Source organism: Toxorhynchites rutilus, chromosome 1 (assembly GCF_029784135.1).
Source record: "Toxorhynchites rutilus septentrionalis strain SRP chromosome 1, ASM2978413v1, whole genome shotgun sequence".
NCBI lineage: Eukaryota > Metazoa > Arthropoda > Insecta > Diptera > Culicidae > Toxorhynchites > Toxorhynchites rutilus.
The window spans coordinates 188,431,109-188,451,092 of NC_073744.1; the positions used below are offsets into that span (position 1 = coordinate 188,431,109).

General features: G+C 41.5%; 2 protein-coding genes across 6 annotated transcripts in view; one reads left to right on the top strand and one right to left on the bottom strand.

The window, feature by feature from the left end:
• The window catches only part of LOC129762012 (plexin-A2), a 138,456-nt gene that overhangs the window by 106,262 nt on the left and 12,210 nt on the right, over positions 1 to 19,984 (bottom strand). The window lies entirely within an intron of this gene.
• On the top strand, positions 1,576 to 16,686 carry LOC129761646 (uncharacterized protein K02A2.6-like). Its single transcript, XM_055759380.1, has 4 exons — positions 1,576 to 1,624; positions 13,999 to 14,927; positions 14,976 to 16,270; positions 16,437 to 16,686. Exons 1-4 carry the CDS (start codon positions 1,576 to 1,578, stop codon positions 16,684 to 16,686), a joined length of 2,523 nt encoding a protein of 840 aa, XP_055615355.1.

Below are 19,984 nucleotides of genomic sequence, written 5' to 3' on the forward strand. Positions count from 1 at the left end.
GTAGTCTTAGTATCTAAATTGGCTTTACATAAATATTGCATTAAATTACAAAATTACATTAAAAATTTGCATTGCCTAGTAAGTTGTCCAAAGTCAAGGTCTAAAAAACATTAAAAATTTACGCTTAATACAAATACGGGACAGGTTAAAGTCAAACATAGAGACTACACGGTTGAAAATGCGCAGCAGACCTGTAACAGCACCGTAAGCACCGTAGTTAGTTCGCAGGGTGGGAAACCAGAGAAGTGCAGCATTCCGAAGCTGCCTTGGCCGAGCCAGAAGATTGATCCTTTGGAGAATGGCAGGACAGTCGATTCGTGAGGTTAAAACGTCAGATATCACCATGGCTCGGGCAGTGTTCCGACGCACTTCCAGAGTGTCTAAATTGATTAGCTGACAACGGCTTTCATAGCTGGGAAGGCGATACGGATCTCGCCACGGCAGTAGACGCAAAGCGAAACGGATAAACCGTCGTTGCACGTTTTCAATGCGGTACACACTGTTCTGGTAGTACGGGTTCCAGACGGCAGAGCAATACTCCAGTATGGAGCGAACGAGGCCACAGTAAACAGTCTTCAGACAGTAAATGTTTGTAAATGATTTCGTCGTTCGAAAGATAAAACCAAGTTGTCTTGGACAATATATGCGATGTGATCCTTGTATGTAAGTTTTGCATCCAGGAGCACACCAAGGTCGTTAACGCACTTCACGCGAGGTAGGACCACGTTTTAAAGCCGTTAATCGAAGGAGATAGGATTCCGTTTTCTTGCAAACGACACGACTGAGCATTTATTGGGATTCAGTACCATCCTATTCGTTTCACACCAAGCGGCAAAGAAGTCCAGTTGCCTTTGGAGAAACATGGCATCGTCAATCGATCTGATGTGGCAGAAGATTTTCATGTCATCAGCGTAAAGTAATCGGGAACTCTCTAGTAGATTATTGCAATCGTTGAAGTGACATAAAAAAACAAGTGGACCGAGATGGCTGCCCTGTGGTATTCCGGAAAACGATGCAAAACGGTTCCCGGAATAAATCGCCACAGAAAACGACTGCAACAGAAACCACCGCTTATAAAATGTGTAGTAGGCTATAAATATTGTGGCGCGGTATTGTATTTCAAAACAAGAATTAACCGGGCAAACGTATCGCCCCAGGCAAACGTAACGCCCCGGGCAGACGTATACCGTCCGACGCTCGCTAGAGCTCGGTCGGACATTGCTAAAGGATCGTATCCTATGTTTCAAACTAACCGGGCAATCAGTGGATCCCAGGTTTGCGTGCGAGACACCGCCGCTTCCGACGGCGGGTCGGCGGTGGACTCGGATTGCGTCATCTTGGCGGCATGGGCCGCCTCGATTCCTTATCCTCGCCAAATGGGGACTTCGTCCCCATTACATTGTCCTCAGAATAAATTTCGAAAAACGAGAACAAGAGAATAAATTTATAATAGAAATGTGAGGCACATGATGTTTTTCCCGCGCCAAATATTTCTAGCCTACTACACTTTTTCTAAGCGGTTGTTTCTGTTGCAGTTGTTTACTGTGGCGATTTATTCCGGTCACCATGCAAAACATGAGGATAGACGATCACCAATCTTCACGCAGTTTGTTCTGTCAGTCAAGTAAGATTGGAACCATTGCAGCAGACTACCGCAGACTCCCATGCGTTCCAACTTGGCCACTGCGATTGCGTGGTTCAGCTTGTCGAAGGCAGCTGTTAAGTCGGTATAGATGGTGTCAGTCTGGCATCCCTCCGAGAAGCCATCGATGACATGCGATGTGAAGACAAGCAGGTTCGTTGTTGTGGAGCGTCCGGGCATGAATCCATGCTGATCGTTGCTGATTAGTTCCTTAAAATGGAACAACATAGACGGCAGAACTACGAGTTTAAACATAACAAACATAATCAAAAATTAAATTCTTCTTTTATAATCAATAAACGAACAATATGTGTATTAAAAACAAATAAAGAATAGTTTTTTTTTGACTCGATTATATACAGGATTCGATTATACAGTTGTGCTCAAAATAATAAAAGTGCTGATTTAAAATCTGAAATAAGATAATAATTTGTAATTAGCGCTTTGCTCCGAATTTTCTTCATAGTGTATTTTGAACAGAGTTTCAATAGAACAAGTGTATGGTATTGGTTGCAAGATTTCAATTTATTATTCAATAAAATAATCATTTGTTCAAAAAAGTTAGTGTTCAAAAAAATAGCAGTACATAATTCAATCAACACCAGGAAAACATGATTAAAATGATGAAAGATTTCGAAGTTGTTCTGTAACATGATTATCCCCCTTAGTACTTTGTAGCGTAGCCCTTATTCTTAATAACAGCAGCACATCGTTTCGGCATAGAGTCCACAAGTGCTTGGCAGCGAGAATCAGGTATTGCAGCCCACGAATCACGAATTACAGACCATAATTCTTCCACATTTTTTGGTCTGGCTTCAGAAACAGCGTATTTGACATCTCCCCACAGATTTTCAATAGGGTTTAAGTCTGGAGACTGCGCTGGCCACTCCATAACCTCACTATTCTTCTCCTTAAACCACGCTATAGCAGGTTTGCTCGTGTGTTTAGGATCGTTGTCCTGCTGCATCACCTATTTTAGTGGCATTTCCTCCTCAGCATAAGGTAACATAACCTCACTGAGTATCTTGATGTAGCCATGTTGATCCATGATGCCTGGTATTCGATAAACTGGCCCGACACCGTTGTACGAAAAACTTCCCCATATCATAATTTTTGCTCCGTCGTTCTTTACTGTCTTAACCGTGTACTCCGGTTGATATTCCGTATTGCGTGGACGTCTCACATACTGACGACGACCTTTTGACCCGAAAAAAACTATTTTGGACTCATCCGTCCACAAAACATTACGCCATTTTTTGTTTGGCCAATCGATATGCATTTTAGCAAATTTGAGGCGATTCGAAACATGACGTTTTTTCAACAATGGTACTTTCCGAGGACGACGTGCGTATGTTTTGGCCTCCGTCAATCGTCGTCTAACTGTGACAGTGGTCACAGTTAAGTCTAGTTCATCTTTGATCTTGTTAGAAGACAAAGTTGGATCAGTCCGTGACATCTTGATGATTCTTCGATCAATTCTTTCAGAAGTGCAACGTTTCCGGCCACGAGTTTCCAACTTGTCTTTCCATTTCAAAGCATTGCTTATCATTTTAGCCGAGCACCCCACTGTTTGCTGTACTCGTCTGTAAGTTTTGCCTTGGTTTATCAACGTTTTGATAAAATTGCGCTGCTCCTCAGAGCAATGTTTTCCGCGACTAATTTTCTACAATACAAACAAAACAAACACATTTTCTTGCACATATCTAAGTTTTTATACACTTATCGACTAACAAAATAGCAAAGCTTGTATAAAACTCCTAATGGAAACAAACTTTGTTTGAAAGCGTGTTTCGCTGCTATTATTTTGAACAACGCGAAACGGACTCAGCCGAAAGTGTCAAATGAAATATACACTGAACGAAATTGTATTGCTATAAACAATATGGGTTTTGAACGGGTGATGACACCTTTATATATTCATATGATTAGTTGATAACATCAACCATCCATACATGAATAGTAATAATAATATAGGAATAGCATTAGGCGCTGCTATTATACAGTGAAAAGAAATCCAAGACTGTATATAACCGAGTCCGCGCTGTATATCTTTTGAAACTCATGTTTCTTCAAACCTAAATGCAGTTTATTGCATTTCAATATACAGTAAATCCTGTTTTCGTGCGGTTTTTTTGTGCGATTTTTTTTTGTGCGGTATATGAAAAGAAGCATATTTGACGAAGTTATCGACGATTTAGTTTTTTTCGATGGTTTATATGCATTTCAGTGCGAAAAAAGTCACAGGATGGTTGTGTCCGAGACACGACCGTATAGTTGACGTAGGATTCCGTTGGGCTATCTGTTGATTTTGGATATGTTTGAAGAATTACATCGTTAAACTATTTGATAATGATTCGGTGGCCCTGAAAAGGGCCGTTATGTGTGGTCATTGGTATTGTTTATTCACTCCACCAGTGTTTACCGAGTGATGATGACAGAAGGATGGTAAACAGTCGTTGGATGGTGCGTATCAGATAAAGTGGAACGAGATGTGATGAAAATCGCCCTCTGTGATCCTGGACGAGATGCCTCCTGTGTTATGTATGGATGAAACAAAAAAAAACTCGCCAATGTAATATAGCTTGAGCTTGAGCTTGAGCTTGGGTAGACTGTACAATTCGTAGTTGCTCTCCGTGATTGACCTGAACCAACCAAATTGCACAAAGAACACACAGAATGACGCTTGGGACTAGCAAATCATTCTCGTTGTGCAATTTTCGGTGATTCGAGCTTTAAATGGTCAATAACGACGCCGGCCACGTCCTTACAGTCACCGTGGGAAGGGAAGGAATGTTAGTATGATATTCGCCGCCGGAAGGCCAGAAGGGTCGCCTCTATAGCGTGGTTCCCTAGCGAATATCATGGAAGGGATAGTTGTTAGTGGGAAGAGGTAAGAATCAGGATTCACTGTGGTAAGTGATGTGATTATGTAAACGCGAACTCATATTTTAACACGCGGAAGAGGTCTTTAGGTATCCTGAGAAGGAAAACCTGTAATAATGATTTCTCGCACGCAATCGTTGTCGAAATTCAATCGCAACTGCGAAGATTTAACTGTAAGAAACCTGAGAAGGTAACCAAGAGAACTCCTCTCAAACCAATCGGACCAGCGCGTAGTGTTTAACCCCAATCGCGGCGACGGATTGTTTACTTTGGGAAACCTGAGAAGGTAACCGGGAGAACTCCTCTACTATCAATCAACCCGTCGATGTGTAATATATTACGATATATTCCGTAATTTATCATGCGAATGCTTTATAAAACTTCAATCAAGGTGTAGAATTATCTTTGGGAAGCCTGAGAAGGTAACCGTGAGGACTCACCTAGAAACAATCGTCCTACATTTTAAATAAATTCACACACTGCATTAGCTATTACACTTAAAGTTTACATATTTATAATTTATAATTAAATTATAATTTTTGAAAAAGAAGTTCATAAATTTTTATAATAGTTCGCGCGTGGTTATATCTCATATATGATTGCGATCTAGTTGATAGGAGCAATAAGAAATATAGGATATCATAGTAAACGGTGAGTATGTATAACCTAAATGGGATCATTCTAACGTTGCTCAATTCCCTTTTCCCAACCTAATATGAAATATATTGAACCCAAAGGCAATGAAAGGATCTCAAAATTTTAATGGAACTTTGATGCACCTCGGTGCGAAAGTGCGGCCGCACGAATCGCCTGCAATCGCGAGAAGTAAACAGCTACACAGATCTGCAGCGGTGTGGCTGCCAGTGTGAACCAAATCCCACCTCCTCCACCACACTAAGTGAAAAAAAGCCTGCCTCCCTTCGTCAGTCATCGTACAATCAAATGCTCGTATGTATTCCGATTCCAAACAACTGCACTCAAGGCTACGGTGACAGTGGATCCGAGCACTCACGAAAACCCGACTGCACAAATGACGAAAAGAAACAAACCACTCTGCCAGCCAGAAGAAGGCGAGCCCGAACAAAGCGAGGGAAACCAATGCACTCAAGTCAATTCAAAAAAAAAAACTCGCCAATGTAATATAAAACAATTACCAATACCGAACACAATCATCAATTCTCTCATCAGTAAAAACATGTTACTTTAATATAGAGAAAACATATTTGAAATGATAAAGGTAATTTTAGTTTATAATTTTTACTTTCTAAGTGTATATTCAACCCAATGCGAATTTTAATTAGACTAACAACATATGGGAAATCACTTTTTTTTAAATTTTTATTCACTTTTCCAATTTTTCTCGCCGTATAAAATTTTCTTGGGTGGAAATGGACACAACAAAACAGGCAGCTTAAACCAAACGACCCGTTCTCGAGCGGGAACACACCTTGGTTTTTATTTATGAAAATTGAAATAAATCGTTTCATGTATCAAGTAATTTTTAACAGAACTGCTTCTTCTTCTTATATGGCACTAACGTTCCTAGAGGAACTCCGCCGTCTCAACGTAGTATTACTCGCGTCATTTTCATTAGTACTTAGTTGAGATTTCTATGCCAAATAACACGCCTTGAATGTATTCCGAGGAGCAAGCTCTAGAATACGCGTGATCACAGTGCAAGTCAGAGGAAATTTCTTTGAAGAAAAATTTCCCCGACCAGAACGGGAATCGAACCCGAACCCCCGGCATGTTAGGTTTGACGCTAACCACTCGGCCACGGGAGCACAACAGAACTGCTACCATATACAATTTTACACTTACACTTGCGCTAAATTTTTCACGATACACGATCGGTCATTGATATAAAATTTCATGAAGCATGTGTCGTTCAATTTCGATTTTTGGTAAAGTTTTGCACGATTTCTTTTAATGCGATTTTTTTTATGCGGTCCCTATCCCCCGCAAAATAAAAAGGTTTGCCTGTACTGTTTTTCGAATTAATCGGCCGAATGTTTTTCAATGTTTTATTAAAATTTAAACAGACCGGAAAGTAGAACATTTTTTCGATGATTACAGGTAACCTTCGATATAACGTACATTTCACTTTCAATATTGTACGTTGTATCGAATTGTACGTTATATCGAAGCATAATAAAGTACACACAAACGTAGTCTATAATACATTATTGTGTTGCTGTTTTAGTAAAGTTAATGAATAACTTCAATTAGAAGACGAGCCAGCCTTTCTCATGATGTTTCCCTTCGTACTGTTGATTAAAGCTTGATTCATTTAGAATCCGGAATTACAAAACCAGCTGTATTTCGGGATTGATTGAAGGTACAAAAATTGTTTTAGCATCACAATACAGGTAATTCATTGATCTATAAAAAAAATATTGAAAAAAAATTTCCTTTACACTTTGGAAATGTGTACGTTATATCGAGGTAAAATGTATGTTATATCGAGTGACGTTATATCGAGGGTACGTTATATCGAAGTTTCCCTGTACCCGCATGGACATATAGTTGAGGGAAGATGGACAGGTTTTTAATATTTACGTATGTATATCTTCGAAATTTCATGAAACTAGGGGAACAGGGTTGAAAATTTATGAAAACTAACTATGAGATTAGTAGAACTTAATAATTTAAAATTTCCCAATAATGTGAAGAGAACGGGCAACGACAAGTTAATCTGAATTAGCGCTGCCGGCGCCAAGCGAATATTTTTTTACGAAACGAGCGGACGTCTGAGTGTTAATAGACCTAAAAAAGAGAAACGAGATGCAAAAAAATGGACCGATTCATGGATTAAAAAAAAAACAGAAAGTGGGTTATATCTATGGTATGACCGCAATGGTGACGTAGGACTATCGTTGATTCAGTGATCCTTTGTTTGAAGGTGAATCTGAATCCATTCTGAATAAATGAATAAATGAACATTTGGGGGACTTCAAAAACGAGAGCGTTACGTTAAACCTTGTACCTCCAAGGTTTTATGCCTCCAATATTGGATACGAAAATATCCTACTGATGGGGAAGAATAATCTTCAGAAGTTATCCTGTTAATTGCGATTGATTAAAAAATCCAAAATGTATTTGGTCACAGTGTTACATGGATAGAAAACATTCAAATAAACTCTTTCACATGAATGTAATTTTAAATTCCCAGAGGAACTGGCAGATTATTTTCAGTAACGATTAGATATTTCCACATTTTCCTCGATACTGGAAGCCCACCAGTGGTTAATGCTAACTCGATAACCATCTGTTAATAGCACTTGATTGAAACATATTTGGTCACAGTGTTACATGGATAGAAAACATTCAAATAAACTCTTTCACATGAATGTATTTTTAAATTCCCAGAGGAACTGGCAGATTATTTTCTGGATCTTTCTCGATGCTGAATGGCATCCAAACGGAAAGAATTCCGTGCCTGTATGTGTGTGTGTGTAGTGGCTGCTTCGATGGTCACTTTCTCTTCTCCTGAAGGATCGGCTTCTCTGTGCTCCCTCACAGTTTCAAACAAACTGCTCGCGTTTCAGGGCAGATCTCGATCCTTCGCCGTCCAGCATCCTCAGCAACGATGTTGTCTTGTCGATGTCCTCACGAAAAATGAATGCGTCTCACCACCAGAATATCGCTTAAGTATGCTTTTTGTGCGTGATTGAATCGAGAGAAGGCGTGGTTCACGATGGCAATTTGGAAGGCAAACTAGAGGAGAATGAACTCTCTGAGCTCGGAACTTTCGGCGACTGAGCAATAATCGATTGTGGGCGCATACAATATTGGATACGGAAATATCCTACTGATGGGGAAGAATAATCTTCAGAAGCTATCCTGTTAATTGCGATTGATTGAAAAATCACAAAACCAAATGTATTTGGTCACAGTGTTACATGGATAGAAAACATTCAAATAAACTCTTTCACATGAATGTATTTTTAAATTCCCAGAGGAACTGACAGATTATTTCCCGGATCTTTCTCGATGCTGAATTGCATCCGAATGGAAAGAATTCCGCGCGTGTATGTGTGTGTGTGTAGCGGCTGCTTCGAGATCTTCCCGGGGAACCGTTTGTGGCATCACTCTCCTCCTGATGGATTCCCTTCTGGCCTAAGGTGCACAAACAGGCTCTTGGTGACACCGTTCATCCGCGCTTTCATGATAAATGAAGAGCTTCACCACAACAGCGACAACATGCTCCAATCGCTGTTCAATTAGAACTGAGTGGATTTCCGAGCGGCGCTCGCTTATATACCGATTGGTGATTTCAATAGCCTGTTTTGAAAGCAATTTTAAGACTATTGAGACAAGTTTTTGGATCAAAAAGTAACAAGTATAGAACGCGTAGACATTTTATCTTTCGAATGAAGTGTTTATCATACCATTTCGTTCAGTTGTTTAGGAGCTATTAACGCTCAAAATCTCGGTCTCCGGCGTAACGCTTTCGTTTTCGAAACTTTGATTTTACACCCCGGTATAGAAATGAAAGACGTAGTCCTACGTCAAAACCGTGTCGTTCATGGTTAAAAAAAATATTCAACAACCAGCAATAGCCTGTGGATTTTGAGTAGCTTGTATGCCTCGAAGAAACATACTATCCTCGCAAGGCAATCCAACCTTGTCCGGTATCAGAAGTTTCTCAGCTCAATGTTCAATCCTCGGTAGATCGATACCATCTGCACAAGGCAAATTCGAAAACCGGTGCGGTGAAGGGAAGTAAAAAAAGATAATTTCTCTAGAGGACCGAATAATCCAAGAGGCAGACGTTGGACATTTCATCTGTCACAAACCCTGCGTAACTGGAGTGGACGTCAGATGGCCATTGGTGACTGAGCGCTGAGTATGCTGAGAATAACACCTTCGGGAATCTAACCTTGGAAAAGTTTTCCGCCGCATTTTTAGATCCGTGTTCTGTAGAAGCGACCACTATGGATGCTAACAAAATACGCTTTATTTGTTCCAGATATCTGCAGCGTATTAGCAACCATGACTCATTTATCCTCTAAATATAGGGGACTGCAAACTTGAACTATTTGCTCAATGCTTTCGCTGGAATTTGAGTATTTTGAAAACAGATAAGCAATCGATTATCCGACAAGCATATTGCAATGAGACACCTCGAAGTCGACACCAATGTCAAACGGAAAATATAAAATCGTCAAACCGTGTTCCCTCAAAATCACACATCACAACAAATCATTCAGAAGTCTTCCCAAACAGCCGCCGCAAAATAAACTCTCTTTTATCGACAAAACCCCGATAATAACAATAATAAATGAGGCACCAACGGGCCACAACAGCGGGGAGACAATGCTCTGAATGAATCATAGTTGAAAATTCATAGTTCCCACCATCAACGGATGCCGCCAGCAGCAGTACTGTACGAGTGAGTAGTAGTGGCGATAATTTGTAACGAACACTACCCGCTGCGGGTTGTTGCGTTTTGTGTGTTTCGTCGACGTCGTCTTTCCCGTTCCATACCCGTTTGCCAGTGCTTCAGGCACACAAAAAAAAAACAGAACGAAATTCCCAGAAGTATTCGCACAAATCCTACGTCAGCAGTATCACACACACACAGAAGGAGAGGAAAGTCGTTCTAATTGGAATTAGATTCCTCCGCCCGCCGACTGACTATCAGCAACTGCCAAAAAATTTACAAACAAACGGATGAATTAACAACACACGGGCACCGGATAAGAAACAGACGCGTGCGAGCAAAATTCCTCCAGTCGTTGTCTTCGTCGCCGTTGCCACATGTTGTGGGAGGGTGGCGGCGCAAAAAGAACGCACAAACTGACTTGGGGGACGGGAACACAGAGCGCAAAAAAAAAGTAAAAGTAACTAATTAATGAAACAAACAAAACCTCTATTAATATGAATGAGTCAAGTTTTGGATTATGGATGACTCGATGGTGTTGGCGGCCAGCCGTCGTGTGTTTGGTAGGGTGGAAAAACGTCGGGGAATTAACTAATGTAACTAGTTTCCTTTGCCTATCTTGTACGATATGAAGAGCAGTGACGGAGAAAGAAAAAAAGAAACACCGGAAGAAACTCGTCTCCCGACACGGTCTTTACTTCCGGCCAACAACATGCTCATACGCATTTAATGCTCGATGGGAGATGAATTGCAAGAGCGGCAGAAAAAAAGACCACTCATCTAATCTGCGTACAAGCTAAATTGGATGATGCTTTTTTCTTGCATTTTTTTTTATCTACGTTTATGAGAGGATGGTGGCGAGCATCGATTGTATGTAACAACTTGCCTTCCAACTGCTTGCTAACTGTAAAATCAGGCTCTGGTTTGGTGCACTGGTATGTGTCTGCGTGCATGCAAAGAGTCTCATGCAAGGATGAAAGACACATACATTTACATGCACGCGCACAGACTACCAACTATCGACCAACTGATATCGGGGATCCGTACCCACACGCACACAATGCTTGCGCCCCGGGTTGCCGTTTTTCGACGTTCAATTCTCGGAATCCAGTTCCCAGAATCGGGCGAGTGCCCCCGGCCTCACCGCCACCAATAAGTCATTGTGTTTTGTAGTAAAATAACAACACACACTTGCTGCTATCTCGAATATCAACAGTAAATATGGGCATTCGATTCGCTGACTAATTGGCATTCTTCGCTGGTGTCGACGTCGGAACCGTTTGCAGACGATGGAAATATTTTTTCATTGAATTACAGTGGACATCCAACGTCTCACATCTCCCGTGAGTGAGCGTTCTTCTTTTTAATTTGCATCAGATTTATCACTTAAACTTCTCTAGCTTCTAGAATTTGAAACTCGTTTCATTGTCTTTTTTACCTGGGTAGCGTTTCAAGTCATCCTACAAAGTGTTTCTTCCAGCCTTCAGTTGAACATTACTCAGAACGTTTCGATTGGAAACCCCCAAATTTGGAATTTGCGGATCTTTTACAAATAATAAACCTTATTCTTCTCGTACAGAATCACGCTAAACTTTCCTACAAATTAGTCAAACAAATATCTAATAATACCATTCTATGAGGTTAGAGAGGGGGAGTGGATTGTCTAACCATCGTAAAAACATTTATTGCACCCTAAAACGTCCATATTGACATAATTTGGATAAACCCAGAAAATGTCGATTTTTGTTGTTAATATTGGGTAATGTTGGGTTCAAGTTTAAAGTTCAGTTTAGTTAAAATACCAAACGGCTTTTCTAGGTCCAAAACCCTTTCTGTTTAGAGTATTGAATAAGTTGAATTTACGGATTTCTGAACAGCTACAAAAACTCAATTCAAAAGCAATTGTCCTCGAAGTCCTACGCGGCTACGCAGTTGAACGAGCGACGACGCTGTCTAACGCCCTGTAAATCACAGCCGAGTGTGCAACGTACACTGAGCAAAGAAACTGAAGACTGTGTGTTTAGCTGGAAGTTTCGTCGAACACTCCATATCGTATGCACTCGGTTAATAGAGGGCCTATCGATAAAGCACAAATTGTCACAATTGGAACATCCATACTTCGAAGACCGTTGGAACAATCTTATATTTAAACGGTGACCGGAATAAATCGCCACAGTAAACAACTGCAACAGAAACAACCGCTTAGAAAAAGTGTAGTAGGCTAGAAATATTTGGCGCGGGAAAAACATCATGTGCCTCACATTTCTATTATAAATTTATTCTCTTGTTCTCGTTTTTCGAAATTTATTCTGAGGACAATGTAATGGGGACGAAGTCCCCATTTGGCGAGGATAAGGAATCGAGGCGGCCCATGCCGCCAAGATGACGCAATCCGAGTCCACCGCCGACCCGCCGTCGGAAGCGGCGGTGTCTCGCACGCAAACCTGGGATCCACTGATTGCCCGGTTAGTTTGAAACATAGGATACGATCCTTTAGCAATGTCCGACCGAGCTCTAGCGAGCGTCGGACGGTATACGTCTGCCCGGGGCGTTACGTTTGCCTGGGGCGATACGTTTGCCCGGTTAATTCTTGTTTTGAAATACAATACCGCGCCACAATATTTATAGCCTACTACACATTTTATAAGCGGTGGTTTCTGTTGCAGTCGTTTTCTGTGGCGATTTATTCCGGGAACCATTTAAACATATCAAATTGAACAAAGAAATTAAGAACGGTTGCCACATTTAATTCTGTGAAGTTTTCTGAAAAAATCTGTATACAGGACGAACTTGATTATATACAGTTTCGGATTTATTTTCACTGTATATAATCGCATCCTGTATATAATCGAGTCAAAAAAAAATTTTTTTAATCGATTTTTATGCAAACAAACTTGTAAACTTGCAAACTTGTTGCCATTTAGAAGACAACCTTATTATACATATAGCTATAGCTTGTTGGAAAGGTATTTTTTTGCGCGCTATAATATAGTCCTTGACAGTGTTTTGTTTGGTTAAGTCGTTCGTGAGTTATAGTGTCGCAAATATGGAGCAAAATAAAGAGAAAATCCGACATATTTTACAGTACTACTATGACAAAGGCAAAAATGCATCTCAAGCTGCCAATAAAATTTGTGCAGTTTATGGACCCGATTCAGTTTCCATTTCCACCGCACAACGATGGTTTCAACGTTTTCGTTCTGGTGTAGAGGTCGTCGAAGATGCGCCACGCTCCGGAAGGCCTGTCGTCGAAAATTGCGACAAAATCGCTGAATTAGCCGAGAAAGACCGGCATAGTAGCAGCCGTAGCATCGGCCAAGAGCTGGGGATAAGTCATCAAACCGTTATTAACCATTTGAAGAAGCTAGGATTCACAAAGAAGCTCGATGTATGGGTGCCACACACGTTGACGCAAAAAAACATCTTTGACCGTATCGACGCATGTGAATGCATGTGAATGCTGCTGAATCGCAACAAAATCGACCCGTTTCTGAAGCGGATGGTGACTGGCGATGAAAAGTGGGTCACTTACGACAACGTGAAGCGCAAACGGTCGTGGTTGAAGCCCGCTGAAGCGGCTCAGACCAAGCCCTCATTAACGGCCAGGAAGGTTCTGCTGTGTGTTTGGTGGGATTGTCAAGGAATAGTCTATTATGAGCTGCTTCCCTATGACCAAACGCTCAATTCGGACCTGTACTGCAAACAACTGGACCGCTTGAAGGTAGCACTCATGAAGAAGAGGCCATTGATAAACAGAGGCCGCATTGTCTTCCATCAGGACAACGCCAGGCCACACACGTCTTTGGTGACGCACCAGAAGCTCCGGGAGCTCGGATGGGAGGTTTTTTTGCATACGCCGTATAGTCCGTGTTCCATAGAAACCACATTAGACGATCATCCTAGAAGCCCATGAATAATCAAGCTGGTTGACAGCATAATTTTCACTATTAAGTATTGTTCCAACCTCCGAAGAATATAGACATACTAACAAACAAGTCTTTCCATTTGCTGGAGTCTGTAACAATTTTTGGCGACGAGAATGGGATAATCTGACCAGTGAAGTTTTCCGACTGGGCAACCTCGATAGTCGTGATCCGGAAGTCAGACAACGTTTCCGTCCGTATCTGCGGCGACTATTCTACAGGGTTGAACAACGCACTAGAATCCGATGCCCATCCGCTCCCGCATCCAGATGATGTTTTTGCTGATCTGGCTGGCTGCCGGTATTTCTCCCAACTCGATCTATCTGATGCGTACCTGCAAGTCGAGGTTGAGGAGGAATCTCAGAAGTATCTAACGATCAACACTCATCGTGGACTGTTCAAATACAACCGTCTGCCGCCTGGAATCAAGTCCGCTCCTGGTGCGTTCCAAAAGATTATCGATAGCACGGTCGCTGGTATTCCTGGAGTGAAACCGTATCTGGATGACATCATGATTGCCGGTAGGACAAAGGAAGAACACGATCGCAGCCTCCATGAAGTTCTGGAACGGATCAAGACGTACGGTTTTCATCTGAGGATCGAAAAATGTCGATTTGGCCTATCGCAAATCAAGTTTCTAGGTCATATAATCGACAAAGGCGGCTTACGACCTGATCCAGCGAAGACTACCGCAATTTCGCAGATGCCAGCTCCAATGAACGTATCACAGCTTCGATCGTATCTTGGAGCTATCAATTATTATGGGCGTTTCGTCAAGCAGATGAAGGAGCTGAGAGCACCCATGGACTACTTGCTGAAACAAAACGTCAATTGGGAATGGACTGCAAGCTGCCAGAAGTCATTCGACAAGTTCAAAACGCTGCTCACTTCCGACTTGTTGCTGACGCACTTCGACCCGAACAAGGAAATCATCGTAGCAGGTGATGCATCCAAAGACGGCTTGGGCGCTGTTATTATGCATCGCTTCCCGGATGGATCAGTGAAGGCAATTTCGCACATTTCAAGATCACTGACCCCTGCAGAGAAAAATTACGGCCAGATCGAGAAAGAAGCTTTGGCGCTGATTTTTGCTGTGACACGATTTCATTAAATGTTGTTCGGCCGGAAATTTACCTTGCAGACTGATCACCAACCACTTCTCAAGGTGTTCGGAAGCAAAAAAGGAATTCCGGTATACACGGCCAACCGACTTCAACGCTGGGCGCTTACGTTGATGCTGTACGATTTCGACATCCAGTTCGTGCGCACTGAAGAATTTGGACACGCGGACCTCCTTTCAAGACTGATGAAATGCCATGCAACAGCCGATGAAGAATATGTCATTGCTTCTGTACAAATGGAAGCCGATGTCAACGCCGTTCTCAGTGATTCTACTTCTAGTCTTCCCGTGACGTCTGAAATTATCGCTGCTGAAACGTCAAGAGATCCTGTTCTCCAATCGGTGGTGTTCCATATCAATGAAGGATGGCCCAAGTATTCCAAGGAAATTGATGATCCAGTTGTTCAACAATTCTTCACTCGCCGAGACAGTCTGCAGATCGTTCAAGGTTGCATCATGTTCGGCGATAGAGTCGTTGTGCCAGACCGTTTTCGCAAACGCATTCTCCACCAACTGCATCGAGGCCATCCAGGAATGGAGCGGATGAAATCCCTAGCGAGGAGTTTCGTGTACTGGCCCAACATCGATGATGTCGTCGAAGACTACGTCCGCTGCTGTAGATCCTGTGCTGAAGCTGCTAAGTCACCACGCAAGACGGACCTGGAGTCGTGGCCCATTCCATCGAAGCCGTGGGAACGAGTCCATATTGATTATGCTGGCCCAATCAATGGATACTACTACTTTCTGGTAATCGACGCATATTCAAAATGGCCAGAAATCTATCGCACTCGAAGCACAAGTACAACAAAGACACTGGAGATGCTAGACGAGATATTTGCAAGATACGGCAATCCCAAAACTCTCGTCTCGGATAATGGATCGCAATTTGTTAGCGCCAGATTCAAGCAATTCTGTGAAGAAGCTGGAATCACCCACTTAACGATTGCGCCCTACCATCCACAGTCTAATGGACAGGCTGAGCGCTTTGTGGACACACTCAAGAGAGGACTCAAGAAGTTACGAGAGGGAGGAAATCCAGCAACTTTCCGACATCTTCAAACTTTCCTTTCCGTTTATCGATCCACGCCCAATCGAAGTGCTCCTGATCATAAGTCTCCTGCAGAGCTTTTCCTTGGTAGACCCATCACTACTACTCTGGATCTGCTCAAACCCCGGAAGACACCGACACCAGCTGTAAACAGTAAGCAAAATAACCAGTTCAATCGACACCATGGCACCGTCAAGAGAGAGTTCTGCACTAATGATTTGGTGTATGCAGAGGTTCATCATCGCAATCAATCGCAAATCAAGGCAAGGTGATCGAGAAGAAAGGTTCCGTCATGTATGCTGCCCTCCTGGAATCCGGTCGTCTTATCCGTTCTCATACGAATCAGCTACGACAGCGTCATCTGGAATCCTCTAGTGATGCTACTGAGACAAGTTTGCCATGGACTTTGCTGCTTGAGGAATTTGGTATGCAAGATTTGTGTACCCCAATGAAACTGCCGATCCTGATTTGGAAAAAGCCCAACAACCACCTGAAGTACTGCCCGAGATGCCACCCTCAGGTCAACAACCACATGAAGTACCACCTCCTACCGAACCAACATTGGATCAAGAAGAGGTTCCAGTCTCTGAAGCCGTTGTTGAAGTCATTGAACCACAGTGCTCCAATCAACCCGTTCGTAACCGAAGGCTTCCAGCATGGCTTGCACCGTACGATCTCTTTTAAGGGGGATATGTTCCATAGAAACCACATTAGACGATCATCCTAGAAGCCCATGAATAATCAAGCTGGTTGACAGCATAATTTTCACTATTAAGTATTGTTCCAACCTCCGAAGAATATAGACATACTAACAAACAAGTCTTTCCATTTGCTGGAGTCTGTAATAGTCCGGACCTTGCACCAAGTGACTACCACCTGTTTTTCTCCATGGCGAACGAGCTAGGTAGTCAGAAGTTAGCCACAAAAGAGGCCTGTGAAAATTGGCTATCCGAGTTTTTTGCCAATAAGGAAGCGAGCTTCTATAACAGGGGTATTATGAAGTTGGCATCTCGTTGGGAACAAGTCATCGAACAAAACGGCGCATATTCGACTTAAAAGAGATGATTGTAACTAATTTTATGAACAAATGAAAATTCAAAAAAAATACCGCAGGACTTTTTTGACAGCCTAATATGTTCAAGTGTTGCCATACATTGACAATATACGACATTTCTTTTTCCCCAACACAATATTTCTGCATTACTCGAGAATTGATCAAGCAAACGAAAACAAATTTGGCATATGGAGGTTTTAGGGTACAATAGGAGGAGGGGAGTGCACCCGTGGCCGAGTGGTTAGCGTCATAACTAACATGCCGGGTGTTCGGGTTCGATTCCCGTTTTGGTCGGGGGAATTTTTCGTCAAAGAAATTTCCTCCGACTTGCACTGTGATCACGCGTATTCTAGAGCTTGCCACTCAGAATGCATTCAAGGCGTGTTATTTGGCATAGAAATCTTAACTAAGTACTAATAAAAATGACGCAAGTAATACTACGTTGAGACGGCGAAGTTCCTCTAGGAACGTTAGTGCCATTGAAGAAGAAGAAGAAGAAGGAGGAGGGGAGGGGTCTGTCTTTATTCTATCATGTTTTCTGTATCAAACATTTATTCCATGTAACGAAAAAACATGTTATTTGCAAGTGGTTGAAAAATCTTGAACGAGAATTGTGTCTGAAAATAATCTGATATTATAATGATGAGTTTTGGTAGAAGTACTAAGAATTTTATAATAAAAGGTAAATTCAACGGGGTCGATTAAAAGATCAATCAATGAACAGTTCTGCGATTGGACTCATGAAGGATGAAGGATGATGACAAAAAACAAATTTTGGGTGGGACGAAGTTTGTCAGGTCAGCTAGTTGTCGATAAAATAAAAAATATAACTTTCTTATCTTTATAGATAGAGGTAAACGTAGCTCGATAATGTTGTAGTCCTTGTTATTTGAGACATCTTTGTAAAGCAATTTTTTTTCCATCTCTTGAAATAACCGATATAGCTGTTTTATCTAAGTTATGTTAGGGCAGCTATACTCAACCTGCGGCCCGCGGGCCACATGCGGCCCAACAGGCTATAATGGTTGGCCCGCCTGGCCCGTTATCATTTTGTATGTGCAACAATCACGAAAACTTAAGAAATCATTTAGGACACATGAGATGAGAATAACGGAGTTTAACACACTACACATTTCACATTTACACATTAGTTAGTTGTCTAGTTAGGTGGTATTAGTAGATTAAATATCTATTAAATATATTTAATTCGATCATTAGCACTAAACCCGTCGATATTAGTGAATAAAAAAGAAAATATCGATATGAAAATCGTGACCTTTTTTTGACATAAGACTACGTTTTCCAGTGATGGTACCAAATCAGAAAACTGGTTTTTCTATGAAACAGTTTTACCGTTAAGCTGTTATGTTAGCATTATTTTGGCTGTGAATCAATTTTGATAGTTTGCATTCCAATCGAATCGCTAATTTTTTAATTTTTTCGATAAATTATACATTACGGTGCTCCAATCCGTAAATGATTTTAGTTAAGGAAAACTGGAAGAATACATATTTTCCTATCGTGTTCTTGTGGCCGAGTATGTTTGAGGGAGGTACAATATTTAAATATTACTGTTAATTAGACATACGTAAATTTGTCGCTCGAAATGCAATTGCAGAATTCGTTCAACGGACAATGTGGATAGAGATAATATTACAATCTTAGCTTCCCCGTATTCTATTCATTGAGTATAAACAAGTCATTCGCGATTTTAAAACACAGTATTCACAATTAATCAGTCTGATATAGTACTATGCCCGAAAACACACAGAACATAGCACCGATTCGAGCTATGGTTGAGGATTTATTTCGGTTACCTTCTCAGGTAGCTTAATAATAATCTCCGGTGTATCAATTTCAGAATATAACAGAATACTATACGCGAAAAATCATATGATAAGTCCTCGATACGCGATCCGAGTCATTGTTGAGGAGTTCCTTCGGTTACCTTCTCAGGTAGCCCATTCAGAACCTTCAGGGATTACAATCGAACATTAGGCGCGAACGATCTCATAATATATCGTCGATTCGAGTCATCATAGAGAAATTCTTTCGATAACCTTTTTAGGTAACCTAATATTAATAATCTCCGGCGTCAGGGTCCGTGTTAACATAATCACATCACTTACCGCAGTGAATCCCGATTTTTTTTTAACCATTCTCACTAACAACTATCCCTTCCATGATAAACGCTAGGGAACTACGCTATAGAGGCGACCCTTCTGGCCTTCGGGCGGCGAATATCATACTAACATTCCTTCCCTTCCTCTGGTGACTGTAAGGACGTGGCCGGCGTCGTTATTGACCATTTAAAGCTCGAATCACCGAAAATTGCACAACGAGAATGATTTGCTAGTCCCAAGCGTCATTCTGTGTGTTCTTTGTGCAATTTGGTTGGTTCAGGTCAATCGCGGAGAGCAACTACGAATTGTACAGTCTACCCAAGCTCAAGCTCAAGCTCAGTATTCACAATTAATCAGTCATCTAGCTAGTAACAGATGGCAGCGAGTCTTTCAGTCTTTCTCAATGCCGAGTGTTTAGTTGAAAATAGGTCTTTGTCAAGGCTAGAGGCGAATGAACTGATAAAATTGAAAGCCTCTATAATTGAAAACATCAACATCATTATCATCATTCAAGTCGTCTCGCTCCAACAATCAAACAGCAGTCTTTCTCAATGCTGATATCACACAATGGTTTTGCTCGATTCTATGTAAATGTTTTTGTATGGTACAATTTTGCTCGATGGGGGCACCGCGTCGATTTGCGTGCCGTATGGTGAAGGTTGCCTCTGCATTTTTGAATCAGATCATATTTGAACCTGTTGGGATCGCAGTAATCCTGATATATAAGTATGCCATGATAATGAGCAAATACATTTTTCATTCCACTATCGTTATTCACTCTATCAAAACGTCTTTTAATTCCGAT